This window comes from Primulina tabacum, chromosome 2 (genome assembly GCF_025594145.1).
Source record: "Primulina tabacum isolate GXHZ01 chromosome 2, ASM2559414v2, whole genome shotgun sequence".
NCBI classification, from domain to species: Eukaryota; Viridiplantae; Streptophyta; class Magnoliopsida; order Lamiales; family Gesneriaceae; genus Primulina; species Primulina tabacum.
The window spans coordinates 47,084,491-47,106,288 of NC_134551.1; the positions used below are offsets into that span (position 1 = coordinate 47,084,491).

The 21,798-nt window shown below is 34.1% G+C and overlaps 1 protein-coding gene across 4 annotated transcripts; it reads right to left on the bottom strand.

The window, feature by feature from the left end:
• Window positions 1-2,316: 2,316 nt before the first annotated feature.
• Window positions 2,317-7,964, bottom strand: LOC142533092 (receptor-like serine/threonine-protein kinase SD1-8). 4 transcript variants are annotated; one of them, XM_075639724.1, is made up of 7 exons: window positions 6,621-7,964; window positions 4,255-4,419; window positions 3,971-4,155; window positions 3,650-3,860; window positions 3,319-3,556; window positions 2,942-3,092; window positions 2,317-2,853 (listed from the first exon to the last, which is right to left on the bottom strand). In XM_075639724.1, the coding sequence occupies exons 1-7, from the start codon at window positions 7,891-7,893 to the stop codon at window positions 2,542-2,544; spliced, it is 2,535 nt and encodes an 844-aa protein (XP_075495839.1). In that variant the 5' UTR covers window positions 7,894-7,964; the 3' UTR covers window positions 2,317-2,541. The 4 variants fall into 4 exon arrangements, 3 of the variants coding, with proteins under 3 accessions (XP_075495839.1, XP_075495830.1, XP_075495854.1); XM_075639715.1 differs by having other exon boundaries at window positions 3,971-4,164; XR_012816675.1 differs by lacking the exon at window positions 3,319-3,556 and having other exon boundaries at window positions 2,614-2,853; window positions 3,971-4,164.
• Window positions 7,965-21,798: the final 13,834 nt, after the last annotated feature.

The following is a 21,798-nucleotide window of genomic DNA, read 5'->3' on the forward strand; positions in this document are numbered from 1 at the left end:
TAGTTTTCTGAGATCAGTTCTCACACACAACACACCACCACTCAAATACAGTCTTGCACAAAGACGTTAAACTTGTGTATGTAGTCTTTCTCACATAGACATTAAAGAAGTGTTGACTGAAAGGTGCTGCCTTCAGTCTAGTCTAGGAGTTCAGTTTAGGCAGTAGTAGTAAGTCCTAGCTGAGTGGGTTTGTACAAGGTGTTGTATAAATCAAAGTCTTCTAGTGGATCCTACCAGAGGCGGTAGAAGGGGTGACATACGAGCAATTGAAGTCTCCGAACATCCATAAACATATCTTGTGTATTTAACTGTTTAACTATTGTTTTCAAACTGTTTGGATCAGTTAGAGTATCCGCCAGTTCAGTTGTCACCATAACTGAACTGTTGAATAGAAAAACTAATATGTTCCTTTTCGGTTATTCAGTTTACATAAAATAAAATGTTTTCTAAAATAACAATCTTCTTCACGAAGGATTACTTCGAGTTTCTTCCGCTTGGCTTTTAACCAAACTCGATTTAATTAATCGGTGTTAATATTCTTAGAACACGAGCTATTGCAGCTCATTGGAGAATATTTTGTTTGAAGCATCCCAAATATGCTCAGCAAACGATCCTTCAAAACCAAATAAGCACCATGATGGACAAACAATTCATACACCTTGATGATGGGATTGAAGGACTTGTATCAGCCAAGTTAATGGCCATGACAATCCATTCACGTCAACAAAGATTTATAATTAACTACCCTGCAAAATATGGCAACCATTGCAAGCCATATTTCGAAAAGTTGAAGGGGAGAAAGGTAAACCAATCCCATGGACTTGTAACAACACAATAAAGGAAGAATAATGACATTAGAATATAATGAATAGCCATCAATGGGGAACCTTTTAGCTGGTTGCTTCTAGCCTATAAATGATGGATGGAGCTTGAAGTAGTCACGTCAAGAATCCTCTCCAAAACACTACAAATTTTCGGACATACTAGCTGCAAGAAAGGGAAACTGTCTGCTACAATTCCTTCATCATTTTTTAGCAAGGGACCTTCCAAGATATTGAGCCAAGGTTCTATCCAAGAACAAGAAAAGTTGGTTCCATTTTAAGAATTTGTCATATTTTATGTTTCACATATAGTGCATCATTCGAATCAAGGTTCGGTGCAAGGAACGGTCCTTCGTTCGAGCATCCCAACAAGTATTTTGTCATGTATTAATCCAAGAAAACAAATAAGTAGGTTTTTCGTTTCAAAACTCGATATGTATGATTTAAATCGATTGTGATCATGACATGGCCCTTCTTCTTTCCAATTATAACTTTGAACTATTGATATGATATCAAACCATTGAACTATTTTAATATCAAGATTGTTGTTTGGTTATGATATTCGTGAGAAATTCGGTTGATAATATACGTATTTGTTCATTTCAAACATGATATAAAATATTTGGCAGTGTTACGACTTGATTTGAAATAACAAAGGAATTTCCGATGTTTGATTTAGGTCATGATGCGATGTGATATAATAACCGTTTTTTTTTTTTTTTTTTGCCTCAAAGTCTCCTTAGATGAGTAACATATAAGGACTGATCAGTAAGACAATGGAAAATTAGAGGAAATAACAATGCGATATGAATATTAATAAGAAATGAATATGATATATCCATGTTATCCTTATGATGCATTTTGATTTATGTTGCATTCTTTCTATTCCTTGTACCTTTATACATGTCACTGCAACATGTCACTTTTCATTCTTTACGATTATCTATACGATATGCTTATGCTACTTTTTTAGCTATGTTTTACATTCAGCCTATTCCGTGTCGTGGCCCTTGTTGCGAGATGTTAGTGGGACGTTGTACCTTCGAATCTTTATGATTATATATATGTGTGTGTAACTTATGTGTTCTTGTATTCGATCGATCCCTACTCGCTGAATATTTCATAAAATATCCACCTGTTACACTCTTTTCCCACACGAGAATGAGAAGCAAGCAGAAGAAGAGGAGCAAGAGAACTTTTGGGGATGATGACAAAGCCACATGCAATCAAGACCAGTCATGTTATTTTGTTTTTATTTGTGTTATTATGTTTACGCTTCTGTATTTCGTTCAAGTTTTTATCGTATTGTAAAGGCATTGATATGATTTATGATATAGACTGATTTTGGCAAGATTTGTACTACGAGACTTATTGTTTGCAATTTTGTGATTGTTAGACAATATCGGTGTCAACAACTCCAGTATCAGAGCCTGACAAATATGTAAAATAAGGTTCGATATGCTAATATAGGAGAAAATATCCACAGCTGAACAAATAAATAATGTAAAAATGCTGCGAAGCTGTAAAATACCAGTCAGATATTACACAAGTACCCAAAATTCTTTCAAAAACAATTTCTTCAATTTATCTGGAAAGAATGCCAACAGTCTCATCTATAAAATTATAAAACCAAGAGGACGAAAAAAACCTGAGTATAAACAGCAAAATTCGTGGAAATATACAGTTAGATACACCAGCAGAGTCATTCTTTGATCAATTACTATCGACCATCTACCATTGTAACAGTTACTTGGTTTACCGTGCATGATTCATATTGTTTACTCGAAGATGAATCTGTTTCAACTGGCCGTCTTCCGAGGCAAAACCCGGGATTCTTAGGCTGTGGCATTGATGCAGATTCACTGTTCAACATCAAAACAACAGTCGACATGTTCGGTCTGTCCTCTGCGTGTTCTTGTACACACAACAATCCTACCTGTATGCATCTCATTGCTTCACTTGCTGAATATAATTTACCAGAATCTGAGTCTATTAGCTCCAAAGCTCTTCCTTCCTTGTATAATCCCCATGCCTGTCGAGTTTCGATTTTAATTTTTAGTCCGAATATTTGTTTTTAAACAAGAAATATTAGATAAAAGATGGTGTTTCCTTGCACTTACATAGGCCAGAAGATTTAGGTGGTTATTTGTTTGATAGAATCCTCGGTTCTTCTTCCCGCTCACGATCTCTAAGACTAGAACCCCGAAGCTGAAAACATCAGATTTCACAGAGAAGAGGCCGTCCATCGCGTATTCAGGGGCCATGTAGCCACTGCAAAAGATGATGAAGTGAGTGACCATAATACTTCTGCATCATGGAATCCTTAACAATTTGGAATCATTTTCGCAAAATAGGATTGATATGAATCACTAATTATTAACAAAACCCATCTTGCAGATTTTTGTTTGTTCGAGGCCATGGGCTTCAGACCTCAGAGCGACCCTTGGTGGTGATTATAATTTGAAGCTTTCAGTTTAACGGTTCGTTTGGTGCTTACTATGTTCCTACAATTTTTTTTGTGTTTGCTTCGGTCTGATCCCCTCCGAAGATTCTTGCCATTCCGAAATCTGATATTTTCGGATTCATGTCTTTATCTAGGAGAATGTTGCTTGCTTTGAGATCTCTGTGGATGATTCGAAATCTTGAATCTTGGTGGAGATAGAGAAGCCCTCGTGCAACCCCACATATGATGTTGAACCTCCTTGGCCAGTCAAGTAATGAACTTTTATTTTTCTCTGGGATAGAAAAGGTTATGACTAAGTAAAAACCACCTGCAAATACTGTTAGATAATATTCTATAATTGGTCGAATAGTCGAAGAGTACTTACTGAATAGAATGGAATCAAGGCTTCTGTTTTCCATGTACTCGTAAATCAACATCTTCTCCTCCATTTCGATACAGCAACCGAGTAAACGAACAAGATTTCTATGTTGGAGTCTAGCAATCAACTTAACCTCATTCTTGAACTCCTCTGTTCCTTGGCCAGAACTTTTGGAGAGCCTCTTCACTGCAATTTCCTGACCTTCCACCAGCATACCCTGAATCCAAATATGTCTCAGATTTTAACTTTAGGACGTCACCACTAGAACCACCTGGCCTCGTTTATTACTGCCAAATTATATGAACAAATATTTTGATAGAACTTTACCTTGTAGACGCTACCAAAACCGCCTTGGCCCAGTTTATTCGCCTCAGAAAAATTTTTTGTCACGGCAACGATTGTTTCGAAGTCAAATAACGGCAATTCTAGCTCATCTGCTGCAGTTTCTTTCGAGTAATCCCTTTTGCTAGGTATAGTTGGTGAACTCATGAGAAAATCTTGACTTCTAGGAACTGTACTTGCTTAAAGAAAAAAAGTTCATATGCATTCATAATTTCATATTGTATTAATACGTCGTTATACAGAACACGAACTCGGCACATTTTCCTTACCTCTGTGCTCTAAACTGTTCCTTTGTGAAGTTTTTGATTTCCCCTTATTCCACAAGAAGAAGATGGCAAGTGCCACGAGCAGAATTACAATGCCGGTAGTAATGCCAGCAATCTTGAGGGTTCCTTTCTTGTCCGAGCTGTTTCCATGCGCTAATACGACTGGCTCTGAAACAGAAAAAGAGAGAGAGATAACGCGACTCTCAATGTGCGTTGTTCGTTACATGTTCTACTTTTCCGTTCTTAGAAAACAAAAGCTTAAGTGTTACCATTAGGTTAAGTTATTGCTGTTAACCAAGATGTAATTTTATTTTTCTGTCCAGCAAAAACAGTATTACCTGTTAAAATATGTGTCACTCTTTTACGATCAACTTGACCAACCAGATCAAGTTGCGCAACATTAGCAGCTTGACGCGTGAGAACTTCCCAAGAGGTCACTTATCTCAGTACTATTCTTACTCATGCACGTTTAACATAACATTCCCTCCCCAAGAAATACAGAAATATGTTTCTAGGAGACTTACCATGACCTAGCTCATATATCACTTGTTAGGATCAAATGCTTACCACTAAAGAAAAAACTATACCTATTAGCCAATGCGCAATTTTATTTCCTTATATTTGTGGCAGCGCAGATTGCACCTACTTGTGTGTTAATGGCTCGGGCTGTTAGACCTATGAGTCCGAGGAGACGCGTGTCTATCTACCGGTGCTGTCTAGTATCCCTTAGAGATCAGTTCCCGCTAATGTATTTCAAAACAAGATATTTTTACCCAAATGACATGTAAGGAGTGCAAGTGAAACCCCTCCAGTTCCTTGTGGTTACAAGAATTTTAATGGTCCATGTATACACTACTGAAGAAAATAATTAAGACATAAGTTCACGCATAAAGACCATGATTTAAGAATTAAATTAGGGGTCACAAGATAGTTTTTTCAATCTATAAATAGCATTAGACCATCAAAATTCGCACGCAAAATCCAAATTCTCCTCGGTTTGGGCACTTATTGTGAAGAAAATGCTTAGATTATGGAGGCATTCTGATAAATAGATCTTATTCTCACACATCTACAAATCTTTTGACAACTTTCATATAACTGATTTATGTTTTAAAATACATATTTTCCGTTACTGAAAATTTTAAGTCAAAAACTTGTGTGAGACGGATCACTTATTTGGGTAATTCATGAAAAAATATTATTTCTTCATGCTAAGAGTATTATTTTCTATTGTGAATATCAGTAGGGTTGACTCGTCTCACAGATAAAGATTCGTGAGACTGTCTCTTAAGAGACCTACTCAATTTTTATTTGGAGATAACATCGATTTCAACAGCTTCGGACACGAGGCGTGGCATTGCAGAAGCCATCCAAAGAAAAGGACAAAAACTTTGAAAGCTCGAATTAAAAAAAAAAAAAAAAAACCAAGTTCGTGAATAAACTCTTCTAAACCTGTCATCTCCACACATTGTTCGTGTTTCTAACATAATTTGTAACGTAGTTCCAACAAATATTATCACCGGACTTGCTTAATGCTGTGGTCCCTACCCTGTCAATATAGTAGGCTGGGTGGGTGGCTCTCGGTTTGGACCATAATATCTCAATCTTTCGCCCAAACAATTGTCGCCGCCCACAATTATTTAATTACATTGAAATTGATGGTTTCTTTTTGTTGTGTTTATATTTACTTATTGGTAAAAATTTGTGTGATACATTTATATAGATCGTATTTTATGAGACAAATTTTTTATTTGAGTCATCTATAAAAAAATATTATTTTTTATGCCAAGAGTATTACTTTTTATTGTGAATATCAGTAAGGTTGATCAGTCTCATAGATAAAGATTTGTGAAACTGTCTCACAAGATACCACTCTTTATTAATGTGGTATGAGATTTATATTAAATTTCTCAATTATTATAAGTTCAACCGCCAAACGTGATCCATATTTTGAAATTCACCTAACAGGAACTCCGAGTTGTCGTGTTGACTTAGTCCGCTAAATTGCCAAATGTCTTTGAAAATTATACCACCTCAATATGACAATATTTAAAATAATTAAGTAAAAAAAACACAAAATACTTCAATATTCTCCCCACCTACTCTGATTTCAAAACTGAGATTATTTATATTAAAAAAATACACTGATATTTATAATTGATAAAGTATATTAGTATATTATTAACAAAAGTCGAATAAGAAATATTATTAATCATTCGCGGGGATAATGAGAAGTAATTAATTATTGATATAAAAGTATTAAGTGGTTGCTAATTTGAGAAACATGCAAAAAAATACTAATATAAGTCGATTAATTATTATTATTATTATAAAATATAATTAACTGATAAAATAAAAACATAGGTTACCTGAGTCAAAAGCAGCCACCCGAACATAGAAACTCTGGCCGCCTTCTGCCGCCGTGTATTGTCTCATATCGTACAAGCCCGTCGGCCATATGGCGCAGCCGGAGCCACCGTTAGTAATGTTAAAATTCGAATAACCCAGACATGAACAATTGCTCTTGCACAATTGTTGACACTGATCCAAATGCATCGCTGGATCCACAAAAGCAGTCCCGCTATCAGGCAGCTTCATATTGTTCAACGTCAAAAATCCATCGTTTTTACAGTCCAAATCGTCGAACCGAACACATCCTTCGGACCCGTCCCTCAAATTCCACGCCTGAGGATTTTTAGGCTTGAACCCTTTAATGCACTTGCATATAGGCGAAGAATTTGGATCACAAATTCCGTAAGCCCCACATTCTTTGTAGTAATCACACTGATCCTTAGGAGCGTACCAGAATAAATTCCAGATTTTGCTGGTCGGGATCCAGGTGAAACGCTGCAGAATGCCGGAAGAACTTACTGTCAATCTTGAATAAACTGATTTGTTATATAAGTCGAAGTAATAGTACACTTCATCTGGATTCATCTTGAACAGAAAAGAGGCGACTGTACTAGGTTTCATTTCCGGGACCCCACTGAATCCGATCCCATTCCAAGGTCCGCTCCGGTACTTGATTACACCATCTTTATGTCTCAAGTATATTTCCGGGAACCCACTGACGTCCAGCTTGAAACTGTAGTCTCCTACAGATGGATCATCGGCGCTTTTCCACGAGTTGATGTATCGATTCAGGCCCGTTTTCGAGTCCCAGCCTAGTTTCATGCCAGGTAGCAAAGTGTCCGTCGGGTGATCGAAGCTTTGCCAGAGGTAATTTTCAGTGTTCGCATCATTTTCTAGGCGAAGAACAAGATTCCCTGTATCGAGCAATTCCGCAACCGTGTTCCCCCCTGAGGAATAATTCGCTGACCACACCAACTGCCCCGAATCGTCCACGAGAACTAGGTCTCCATTACCGGCACTGATTTTCAAAACTCCAGATGAATTTCTGAGTGGTACATCTCTGTTACCGACCCAGACAAAAGTTGGCACTTCAATGTTCATATACCAAATTCCGATGTACCAGTTGTTGGATCTACCTGGAGTGAAGAAACCCAGCTGGAATTCTCCTGTGGAAGAGCCTAAGACTTGTTCATTGGTTACAAATCGGGTTGTGGTTATTAGATCAAGTGATACAGTGAGAAAAGGGAAGAAAACTAATGAAACCAAGAGGCGCTGAGTGGTGTTTCTCATTTTTCAGGCACTTTGGGCATCCTCTTCTCGTATTGGTGGTGGTTGGAGAAGACAGGATAATCGATCTAATGTATTTTGAATATCCTTTATATATACTTAGGACGGAGGGAGTATATTGTGATTTTTTTTATAAAAGTTAAAACCAATGATATATAATTTATGTGTTTTCTAAAAATCTACATGGAAAATGTAATCACATGCACGTGAAAAGATAGGAATTAATTTTGGTAAAAATTTGTGTAAGACGGATATCTTAATTGAATAATTCATAAAAAAATATTACTTTTTATTGTGAATATCAGTAGGGTTGACATGTCTTACAGATAAAAATTCGTGAGATCGTCTCACAAAAGATCTAATTCATTGATTTTTAGATGATCTGCTCTACGCTGTCATGAGTATTAATTGACTAATTATAACGATAACGTTTGGTCTAATAATTAATGTTTTATCGTAACATATTTACATAAAAATATTTGTGAAAAATTATTGATGGGATGCTCACGAGAATTCACCCTTAAGCTAATATTAATATTGTAATAATTCAAATACAAAATAAAATCTTGCAATTACTTAATTCTTTCTGAATTCTAGAAGTGGAAAAATGAGCACATTATATGCCAAAGCAGAAAAGCGATAGGCATGTTAAAGTAGAAGTTTGATTATACGTGTGGTCTCTTTTTTTCCTTATTAATCCCACATTCGAATTAATTATTTATAATAAGTTGAAAAATAATATTTAAAATATGTGTATTGAATATTTGAATGTTGAATATTTGAATGTTGAAAATAAGAGTTGTAAATATTGAAAATTAGTGTGTGATGATGTAGGTAATGATGAATTTATTTTTGGATTATTTGTAAAAATTTTCTATAAATAGATCTCTCATTTGTGAAGAAAATCACAATTGACTTGAGAAAAAAATATTATAAAGTGTGTAGTTTGATAATTTTGAGAGTTTGAGATTTTTACTTTTTACCATAAATTTTTACTTTTTCACAACACGTTATCAGCACGAAGCTCTAAAAGTCCTCCATATTTTTCCAAGCTCCAAAACAGAAGTAAAAGGTAACAAAAGTAATAATATTTATTTTACTGTTATTTATTTATTGTGTATATATTAAATATATTATATAATGTTATTATTAGAAATAATACAAATAAATTTTTCAAAAACTTGTTATAAATCCTGGGAGGATGTTAAGACGACATCCCATACTCCCGGTAATGGATACGACAACTATAAAAGCCTATAAGGTTTTTAAACAAAATAACTTATGACACATCATTATAATAATATTATATGATATACATAATTATTTAAACATGACTAATATATATACATCATATTATTACCATAAAATTGTACAAATACATACATTTATTTTTTTGTACACCAACGGTCATAAACGGTAACAAAACGGCTAGTTTTGCCCTATAAATATGATATCATAAACACATTCAATCACTCCAATTTTCTCTTCTTCTCTATACATTATTCTTCATCAAATTTTTCGAAGAAAAAAGAAGATGACTTTCTCAAGGTTATTTTTAATTATTTTGGTTATCATACTCACGAGTCTTGTATTTATTGAAGAATATCCTCCTCGTGTGTTTTCTTTATTTTTACGAATGCTTGTACTTGTTGTTTATCCATTACTTTGTATTGCAATATTCATTAACTAATAAAATGCATCGTAATTTTTTTTAGTACCACCATGTCAAACTTGACAAAGCTCGAATTCATTGCTCTTGATATTACGGGGAAAAATTATATGCCATGGACTCTCGATGTAGAAATGCATCTTGAGTCATTGGGTCTAAGTGAGACTATAAAAGAAAATGGCATATCGACATCACAAGAAAAGGCAAAAGCCATGATATTTTTGCGTCGACATCTCGACGATGGATTAAAATGTGAATATCTAATTGAAAAAGATCTCATGGCTTTGTGGAAGGGATTAAAAGAAAGATTTGAACATATAAGGGAAGTTATACTTCCGACCGCCCGAGATGAATAGAATACGTTGAGATTCCAAGATTTTAAAAAAGTCAGTGATTACAACTTGGCGATGTATAGAATAATCTCGCAATTGAAATTTTGTGGACACGAGATTACTGAATTGGAAATGCTTGAAAAAACATTTTCCACTTTTCACGCATCGAATATAACTCTACAACAACAATATAGAGTGCGTGGATTTTCGAGATATTCTGAACTTATCGCCTGTCTCCTTGTGGCGGAAAAGAATAATGAGCTGTTAATGAGAAATCATCAGGCACGACCAACTGGTTCAACGGCATTTCCTGAAGTAAATGTCGTAAACAAAAATGAATTTAAATCTGGAAACCAAAATCAAAGTTATAGACAAGATTTTGGTCGAGGACGAAATCGAGGTCGTGGACGTGGACGTGGAAGTGGTCGTGGTCCTGGACGCAGGCCGTGGTTTTGAAAATAATCAAGATAGTTACTTTCATAACTCATCTCAAAAGAGTATCACAAACCATCCATAGAAAAGACATCATGAAAATATGAGTGTTAATGAGAATCACTCAAAAAGATTTGAAAGTTCTTGTTTTAGATGCGGCACTCCAAGACATTGGTCTCGTATTTGTCGAGCCCCCGAGCACCTTTGCAAGCTTTATAAAGAATCGATAAAGGGGAAAGAAAAAGAGACCAACTTCACTGAACACAGTGGCCGTTTGAGTGATTCAAATCATTTTGATGCTGCTGATTTCCTGAATGATTTCTTTGGAAATGATCAATATGCTGGTGGAATAGAAATGAAAAATATTGACGCTGAAGATTTTCTCAATTATTTTTCTGAAAATGAACAATATATTGGTAGAATATAATTGTAAAATAATTTATTTTTCATGTACTCATATGATAATGTTTCATTGTACAAGTATGATATGTGTTGTATTTTTCAATTTATTGCATACGTATTGTCAATAATTTTTTTTCATTGTATATTTTTTTGAAGTTCAAATATGAAAAATGCTACGAACAAAGCTGAAGCTTGCATACCTGATAATGGTACAACGCACACTATCCTCCGAGATAAAAGATATTTCTTGGAACTAAAACCAACAAAAACAATGGTGAATACAATATCAGGTCCTGTAGACTTGATTAAAGGATGTGGTAAAGCACAATTTTTGTTACCTAATGGTACAAAATTTTTTATCAATGATGCTTTGTATTCACCACAATCAAAAAGAAATTTGTTGAGTTTTAATGATATATATTCTCATGGGTATAATACTCAAACAATGAATGTAGGGAATGAAGAATATATGTGTCTTACCACATATAAATAAGGAAAGAAATATGTAGTTGAAAAACTACCAATGCTACCTACTGGATTGCATTATACATATATAAGTCCAATTGAATCAAACATGGTAGTTGATAATTCTTCAATACTGATCAATTGGCATGATCGATTGGGACATCCTGGTTCAACAATGATACGAAGAATTATAGAAAATACACATGGTCATTCACTGAAAGACCAGAAGATCTTTCAGAATAATAAGTTTCAATGTAAAGCATGTTCTTTTGGAAAACTTATTATAAGACCATCACCAGCTAAAGTCCAAACTGAATTACCAATGTTTCTTGAACGTATTCAGGGTGATATTTGTGGACCAATTCATCCACCATGTGGACCATTCAGATACTTTATGGTATTGATTGATGCCTCCAGCAGATGGTCACATGTATGTTTATTGTCAACTCAAAATGTTGCATTTGCAAGATTACTTGCTCAAATAATAAAATTGAGGAATCAATTTCCCGATTATACAATCAAGAAAATTAGACTTGATAATGCTGGTGAATTTACTTCCCAGACTTTCAATGATTATTGTATGTCTATGGGAATCATTGTTGAGCATCATGTTGCTCATGTACATACACAGAATGGATTGGCTGAATAATTGATTAAACGTCTGCAAATGATTGCTAGACCAATGATTATGAAAACAAAGCTCCCTATTTCTATATGGGGACATGCAATTTTACATGCTGCTGCATTAATTCGTATCAGATCAAGTGCATATCATAAATACTCCCCATTGCAGCTTGCATTTGGTAAAGAACCAGACATTTCTCATCTGAGAATTTTTGGATGTATGGTGTATGCGCCTATTGCACCACCACAACAAAAGAAAATGGGACCTCAAAGAAAAATTGGAATTTATATCGGTTATGATAGTCCATCAATCATTCGATATCTTGAACCTCAGACAGGTGACATGTTCACAGCACGTTTTGCTGATTGTCATTTTATGAGAAAATCTTCCCAATGTTAGGGGGAGATAAGAAACATACCGAAAAAGAAATTACATGGTATGTATCATCATTGTTACATCTGGATCCAAGAACAAAACAATGTGAAAAAGATATACAGCAAATTGTGCACTTGCAAAGAATAACAAATCAAATACCAGATGCATTTACAGATGCAAAAAGAGTAACTAAATCATATATACATGCTGTAAATACTCCTGCTCGAATTGAAATTCCGAAGAAACAAATTGAAGATACTCATGATGTCATTAAACGTCTGAAGCGTGGCAGGCCAGTCGGTTCCAAGGATAAAAATCCTCGAAAAAGAAAATTCATAGAAAAACACGATGATCACAAAATAGAGAATGATGTTCCTGAAGAAACACATGATGATGAAAATGTTCTGTCAAAACCACAAACTGACGAGAATCGTGAAATCTCTATCAATTATATTAATACTGAAAAAATATGAAACCGAAAAGATATAGAAGAAATTGATGATATATTTTCTTATAATGTGGCAATTAAGATCATAAATGTTAATGAAGATCATGAACCAAAATATTTTGGTAAATGTAAAAATCGGCAGGATTGGATAAAATGGAAAGATGCCATCCAGGTTGAATTAGATTCGCTAAATAAACGTAATGTTTTTGGACATATAGTCCTTACACCTGAAGGTGTAAAACCTGTTGGATACAAATGGGTTTTTATTCGAAAGAGAAATGAGAAAAATGAAATTGTAAGATATAAAGCTCGACTTGTTGCACAAGGTTTTTCTCAAAGGCCTGGAATTGATTATGAAGAAACGTATTCTCCCGTGATGGATGCAATTACGTTTCGGTATTTGATTAGCTTGGCGGTATCTGAAAATTTAGAAATGCGTCTTATGGATGTTGTTACAGCTTACTTATATGGATCACTTGATAGTAATATATATATATATGAAAATCCTTGAAGGATTTAAGATGCCTGAAGCACAAAGTTCAAAACCCAGAGAATGTTATTCTGTGAAATTACAAAGATCATTATATGGGTTAAAGCAATCCGGCCGAATGTGGTATAATCGGCTAAGTGATCACTTGATGAAAAATAGATATGTAAATAATTCAATATGCTCTTGTGTTTTCATTAAGAAAAAAACATCTGGATGCATAATTATTGCTGTATATGTTGATGATTTAAACATCATTGGAACGAATAAGGAAATTCAAGAAGTTGTGTCATACTTGAAGGAAGAATTTGAAATGCAGGATCTTGGAAAAATCAAGTATTGTCTGAGTTTACAAATTGAACAAAAAGAATGTGGAATATTTGTTCACCAGACAAATTATACAGAAAAGATCCTTAAACGTTTTAATATGGATAAATCAAATCATTTAAGTACTCCAATGGTTGTTAGATCATTAAATATAGAAAAGGATCCATTCCGTCCATGTGAAGATGATGAAGATATTCTTGGTCCAGAAGTACCATATCTAAGTGCTATCGGTGCCCTTATGTATCTTACAAATTGTACAAGGCCCGATATATCTTTTGCAGTAAATTTATTGACAAGATTTAGCACATATCCAACAAAGAGACACTGAAACGGAATTAAACATATATTCCGTTATCTACGAGGAACGACAGACTTGAGACTTTTGTATTCAAAAGATGCTAATCCAAGTATAATTGGTTATGCCGATGCTGGATACTTATCTGATCCACACAAGACACGTTCCCAAACTGGATATGTATTTACTCGTGGAGGCACTGCCATTTCTTGGCGTTCACAGAAACAAACGCTCGTAACAATTTCATCAAATCATGCCGAGATTATTGTACTACATGAAACAAGTCATGAATGTGTGTGGTTAAAATCAATGACCCAACATATCCAAATCTCATGCGGATTATCATTTGACGAGAAGCCCGTGATACTATATGAAGATAATGTTGCATGTGTTGCTCAAAATGAAAGAAGGATACATAAAAAGCGACAGAACTAAACATATTCCTTCTAAGTTCTTCGCATTCACCAAGGAGCTTGAGAAGAATAAATGTATTGATGCTCGTCACATTCAATCAAGTGAAAACTTATCAGATCTCTTCACAAAGGCACTACCTACGACAATATTCAGAAAACACATATATAATATTGAGATGCGCAATCTACGAAATTTGTGAAGAATTGTTCGTGTCAACATGAGGGGAAGTTTACGTGACTGCACTCTTTTTCCCTTACTATGGTTTTTATCCCAATGGGTTTTTTCCTAGTAAGGTTTTTAACGAGTCAGTATAAAAACACGTAATGAAGACAATCATTATGATCATCATCACACGGGGAAGTGTTGAAAAATAATATTTAAAATGTGTGTATTGAATATTTGAATGTTGAAAATAAGAGTTGTAAATATTGAAAATTAGTGTGTGATAATGTAGGTAATGATGAATTTATTTTTGGATTATTTGTAAAGATTTTCTATAAATAGATCTCTCATTTTTGAAGAAAAATCACAATTGAGTTGAGAGAAAAATATTATAAAATGTGTAGTTTGATAATTTTGAGAGTTTGAGATTTTTATTTTTTACCATAAATTTTTACTTTTTCACAACATAATCAAATATTTGTGCTTATTTGACGAGACTCGCAATTTTTTTATGTTTCATTCATGAACTTTAACAAAATTACAATTTAAGTCGTAATATAAATTTATGTATTATATTTTCCAGGTTTCAAATTTTTAAAAGAACAAACATTTTTTTATAGTTCTAAAGTTTAAAGGATTTTTTTTTTTTTTTTTTGCATTCAAATCAATATTTGTTATGTTGTACAAATACATTTATCATTATTTTTTTGGTAAATTTACTTCCATTATTTAATTTTTATTTATAATTTTTTTCATTTAAAAAATCAATTTTAAGATAATTTCAAAATCAAAATTATTGTTTTTTTAAACTAAAACAAATTCATTACTTCAAAATATCTTGATTTACAATACTAAGTAACCAAGCTGGTATATCACCAGAATACCAAACAACAAAAGAAGAAACATCAGAAGCTTCACGAGCTATCCGATGAGCAGCCCGGTTGGTCGATCTCGGCATGTGGTCGGGTCGATAGACAAAAAAACATCCGTCTTCAGCATATTGAGAATGTCGATAGTGAGCACTCCACTCGGACCAATGTCAACTATGGAGCTGCTAATGGCTTGAACATCAACTATCGAATCTGAGAAAATATTAAAAATCAATCTTTTTATCCTTTTTCACTTGAATAAAGAAAAGTAATCATTTTAACTACGAACTTAGAACCTAGATAACTTTTTGAAAAATCGACCATGTATAAATGTCAAAAACAGTAATTTTAAAACATACAAATTGTCAAGCACGCACAGGCGATAGACTTGACCATTGTTTAGTTCGACGATTAGTAATATCAAAGTAATATATAGTTTTCAATTGCGGTTATAGAGCTAACGAAGTAAAATACTTTTTAAAACTTCAACGATAGAAAAAAAAAACGAGCTTCACTTATTTTTTGAAGTAATATTTTACTTTCAGAATATTTATTTGATGATGTAATATGGTATAAAATAATTTTTGTACGCTCTAAAAGCCCGTTTGGATTAAAAACCTCTTCCAAGAAATTGCTTTTTATTGCTTTTAAAAGCACTTAATTAAACTAATATTAGAGCTTTTTGAAAAGCCCAAATTATGAAATTTTAATAGCTTTTTAATAATCTAAAATCAGAACATTATCCTTTTATCATCTCTCAACCTAAATTCTCCTCCATTCTACAAGGAAAAATTTTCGATACTCTTCTCTATTTTCATATAAATTTTTCTTTATAATGCACGACTAATAGCATTTGGATGGAATGAGTCCTTTGATTTTTTTTTATCTTAGTAATGTCTGTTGATTTTTGGGTAGTTGGTCTCAATATTTGGGTTAATCTTGTTGTTCAAGCTCATGCGACCATTTAGTACGTCTTGTTTATCAAATATTTACTGAATCAGTCAATAAAAAATTGAGTCTCCAATTTTATATTTGTTGCTTTGTGGGATTGGAACTTGGAATAGTGACAACGATAATACTAGAGCACATACATGGAATAATCGACAATTACGTTTTCTATTCATATATTTGTTTTATGATTGAAATGGCATATCCTAGGAATTATTTGGTCTAATATTTTTCTTTTGGTTTGTTTTTTGAATATAGAATATATATTCAAAGTTAGCCAATAAAAGAGGATGATAAGATCCAAGCCAAATATCGGAGTTGTTGCTGATGGGAATACTAAGGCGGATTGGACCGATCAGATACCAAAATATTTTTAAAAAATTTTGCTTAGGAAATTGAATCAAGTAATAAGCCTAAGAAACATTTAAACAAATAGGGTTATGAAAATTTATTTTCAAGATTTCGTGAGAGGCCATGACTTTCGTTAAATCACAAACAATTTAAAAATAAATGGGATGCTATGAAAAATTATTTTGCATTGTTGGTACAACTTATCGGAAATAATGAGAGCGGTCTTGGTTGTGATCATAACAAGATATCCGTGCAAGCTGATAATAGTTGTGGGAGGAGAAGAAAATTAAGGTACATTTCAAATTATTTTTATTTATTTTTGCTTCACATTACCGGAAAATCCCGTGTATGCAAAGTTTTGATTGAGAAGACCATTTAGAGTTATTGGAATGTATATTTAAAGGTTCTATAGCAACTGGATATGCTACAATATTTGAATGAAGATACAAATGATTGAGATGTTGAGTTAGATGAAAAGTTTAAAAATGATATTTATATTAACGCTGGAAACCAAGAAGTTATGGCAAACTCGAAAATGGATGTTGACAACTCTAAGCAACAAAAAAGGGAAAGAGATTGAGAAATGAGAGTGGGGAAACACCAAAGGATGTTCCATGTAGCATTAAAGCTTAGAGGTTCTATGTAATTTGTCTGGTATGGTAGTTGGTAGTGAGCAATTTTTCATAGTTACTAAAGTTTTGAGTAAAAAAAAAACATATACATTCATCGGATTGAAGGACCCGAAACTGCAGCTTGGTTGGGCATCAACTTTCGGTAAAGATGATTTGAATCGCTATTGACATGAGTTTTGTTTTTACGCAAATTATTTTGCCACTTGGTTTTTCCTTACTGAGGAGTTAACTTTATTTCGTAGAATTTTTATATTTTTCTCATTTAAGAATCTAAGACATTTATTGTTTATTGTTATGTGTCATACCTTTATTTTTATTTATATATTTTCACATGATGTCTAAGAGTTCAGATTCAAATTTATCAAATAACTCTGATGCATAAAGTGATTCAGATCCTTCTGTTGATTTTATTAGAAATAAAATAATGATTTTGTTGTCATTGTGTAGTGTTACTAATTATGTTTTTTGAAATATATTGTTAAAAAAGAATGTAGTACATCATGGCTATCAAGATTTCAATGAGTGATAGAGATATCGAGTGACAATGAGACAAATGCTTTAAAATGTTTAGAATGATGAAATATGTATTTTATTAATTATGTGATGATCTACTCTAAGTTAGAGCTTACCACCAACATGAGGTATTTAATTATTATCATTCGATTGGCTCCAAAGTTCAGATCAAGAAATGAAGTATTTAATTATTATCATTCAAATTTAAGAACGAATATTGAAAGAACATTTGAAGTATGCAAGGCACGATGGAAGTATAACAAAATATGCCGACACTTTCTCTGGATATATATACTTAATTCAAAATCATAGTGATGTGTTTTGCTTTGCACACTTTCATAAGACGGTATAATGCGACTTGAGATATTCTAGAAAGCCGGAAAATATTGATGATTTGCAAGAAATCGAGGAAGATTGTGAAATAGATTATGTCTATAATAGAGGTACAAGATAGAAAGAGCCAACACAAGGCAACATTAGATAAATGAAAGAAGTAAGAGATGGTGTAAGAAATTCAGTACAAATACAACAAGACAGACATTAAAATAATTTTTATATAAATAACTTATAGTCAAACGGAAGGTGAAAACTAACAATTGTTTTTAAGTTTTTTTTAAGATTTTCAATATGTATGGATATCTTTTGATTTATAAATTTAATACTTTGTTAAATTATTTATATTATTAATTACATTTATAGAAGTATTTCAATTAATAAATTAAAAAACACTTCAATGATATTCATCCAAACATATTTTATGAATTTTTAAAATGTTATTTATTTATTTATTCAAACAAAAAATATCATGCTTTTACTTAAAAAAACATTTTTTTAAAACAACATTAAAAAAATATTTTAAAGTAAAAAGCTACTAAAACCAAACAAGCTATAAGCGAGGAAGCAAAAAGTGTCTTTTCCTTCTTTCTTTTTTTTAATCAATGTCTTCTCCAAGTGCAAGTGCAAGCGTAGATCGATCAATGTAGTGTTGAGTTTTAATGTATCTAATAGGTTGTGGGTCTTTAATGTACATAGACATAAGTGTAATTTTTGTTTTTATGATGAGTTAAAACAGAAATATAATAAGATAATGATATACATTATCTATATATGGGTCATGGTCCCCAGATCGCGCTGCATCACGTTCTCTATTCTATCTCTTATTAAGAACATAGTTTATGTAAGACCCAAGATTATATCATTTTAATCCGAGATTATTTAATTTATGAATTTTGGAATGTTGAATTAGATTCCATGATTTTTGTAATTAATTGTGATTGAAATTGAATTAAAAAGAGTTGTGAGGACCAAATTGCAAATAGTGAAAAGTTGAGGGACTAAAGTGCAAATATGGAAATTGGAGTGGGACACTTGTCACACATGCAATCTGATATAACTTTTGTCAATTCCTTAGCACCTTCAGCGAGAACCGAGCGCATTCTCTGGAAAATTTTCAAAGCTTCTTCATCCCGTAGAATTTTGATTATTCCAAATCCGTCTATCAGAATTTTAATCCGAACACGGTACCGTACTCCTCTCATCGACAGCTACAACTGGACGTAAGTTTTATTGAGTTCTGTTATCATTTGAAATTATGATATTAGAGAAATTATTATTTGATCATTATTATGTGTTCTGGGAATACTACACATCATAGAATCGAAACCGGATTGAAGAACAGACTGATTATGGAGTTGTTATGATTTTCTGATTATATTGATTGAAAACCGGACAGATTTGGATTATTGATTGATTACAGATTGTATCGGATATGGGTTATGATTTGTAATTGATATTTGTTGATATGGTATTTACGGAGATATTGAGATTGTGCCGTTATGCCGATGATTTGAATTAAATTCAGATTAATCAGATTCCGTATTGTATTGGGAATGGAATGTTGATATTATTATTCTCGATATGTCATTTCAGATTTACAGAGACAGTCTTGAGTTCAGAACTGATATTGTTTCAGACCGGGACTACAAACGAAAGGTATAAGTCAATGTGGTATTGGGAGATCGACTCAAGTAGGATATACTTGGGTTTCCCTAAATCACATACTTATTGTTGTTATATGCATTGATTTGATTTTATATGATGTTCTATTGATTTATAGGAAGCATGTATTAGATGAGTATTAGACGAGTGATCTTGTGAAAGAAGTGCCTGATAGTGGTGGGATCGCCACGGGCACATTGCACAATGTCACAAGATAGTGTATTGGCGATAGTGCCACAGTCTGTGACGGATAGGTCAAGACACCGGATGTTTGATTATATCGACGTGGATAGAATCTGAGTTTCTTCTATTACTGTTGGTCGATATAGTAATACCAACGTCTGGAAACCGGGATCCCTAGACTAGGATTGAGTCTAGTCTGAGTCGTGGAGTCACGAGTATGATTGATAGTTTGACATTAATTATGTTTCAGATTTTGATATATATCTGATATCTGCTTCATGCTTTATATTGATGATATGATTGCATGTCCGTTGATTTATACTGGGATTATATTCTCACCGGAATTATCCGGCTGTTGTCGTGTTTGTATGTGTGCATGACAACAGGTGGGACAGGATCAGGGTCGAGGAGATGACGAGAGATCATGATTAGAGTGGAGACCACGGACTTTGATGTTGCTGTAAATAGGGTTGAAAACTTGATAGTTAGTTGTTGAACCTTAGTTGTATTGAATGTATGTTGTACAGGACTTGTACCTTATATACTGATATGCATACTAGTATGATTTCCATTACGTTCCGCATTTTAAAAAAAAAAATTAGATCCTGTTTATTTTAATTGATTAAATTGTCCTAATGATGAATACGAGTATGATTAGCGTCCGGGTCCCCACAACAGGTGGTATCAGAGTCGATAGATCCTTCAGATTGAGATAGAAACTAGTGAGCGGGGTAGATTGAGTTTTCTTTTCTGCTTTTGATTGCTAGCATGATTTACTGCTTTAATGCATGTTACTTGATTTATCTGATTTGATATGGTAATATGTTTTATTGAGAATGAATTAGCACCGATTCTAGATCAGCGGTAAGATGATTAGAAAGAGACTGAGACTGATTTGTCAATTGTGATTGCTAACCCTTTTGATAATCAGATATGCCTCCCCGAAGAGTACCGGAACAGGGTAGCACTTCGAATCCTCCAATGGATGTGACAGCAACACCGATAGAGACATTGCTAAAGAGATTTCAGTCGTTTCATCCACCTACACTGAAGGGTACTGAGACAGCAGTGAATTGTGAGAGTTGGCTGGATGACATTGAGATGTTGTTTGAGTCCTTGGATTACATTGATGAGCGGAGAGTTAAACTGATAGGGCACCAGTTGAATGATGTGGCAAAGAACTGATGAATTACAACAAAGCGGGCATTGGAGCATCGAGGTACGACTATTACCTGGAATGTGTTTAGAACTGAATTTTATCAGAGATTTTTCCCTGTGTCATACAGAAAGGATAAAGGTGCTGAGTTTGCGAATTTGAGACAAGGGCAGTTGAACATTGAGGAATATGTGTCTAAATTCTCTACACTACTGAGATTTGCTCCACGTGTGGCCGAGAATGAAGAAGCGGTGGCTGATCAGTTCATCAATGGCTTGAATCCGGAGATATTTACATTGGTGAACACTGGGCGACCAAACAACTTTGCTGACGCCCTGAACAGAGCAAAGGGAGCAGAAGCGGGTCTGATGAGACAGAGAGGAGCTTCATATGTTGCCCCTGCACCGATACCACAGCAACCCCCTCCCAGATTCGAGAGTGGTAGCAGCAGTGGTGGAAAGAAGGACTATCTGAAAGCCAGAGGAAGACAGTTTAAGAAGTCTGGCAGCAGTTCTTCCAGTTCCAGTGGCTCGAGACAGACTGGTCAGAGCCAAAGTTATACAGGACCATATTGCAGCACTTGTGGAGGGAAGCATTCCACAGAGCAGTGCAGAGGAGTGTTTGGCTCTTGTCGTATATGTCGACAGCAGGGACATTTTGCCCGAGTATGTCTCCAGAAAGGTGCACAGGGATCCCAGGCAGAAGAGTCATCTGGATCAGTGGCTCAGACCGGGAGACGAACATCTGCTGTCCATTCTTTCCAGCCAGCACCGTCTACCCAGTCACAGCAGAGGCCAGGAGGAAGCCAGACAGTGAGCCAGCCTC

What these genes read in the sequence shown, in the direction of transcription:
- LOC142533092 (XM_075639715.1), bottom strand. Translation starts at nt 7,893, where the DNA reads ATGAGAAACACCACTCAGCGCCTCTTGGTTTCATTAGTTTTCTTCCCT. An exon ending in GGTGGCTGCTTTTGACTCAG is followed by an intron (nt 4,420 to 6,620) that starts GTAACCTATGTT and finishes TTTCTGTTTCAG; the next exon opens with AGCCAGTCGTATTAGCGCAT. An exon ending in GAACAGTTTAGAGCACAGAG is followed by an intron (nt 4,165 to 4,254) that starts GTAAGGAAAATG and finishes TTTTTCTTTAAG; the next exon opens with CAAGTACAGTTCCTAGAAGT.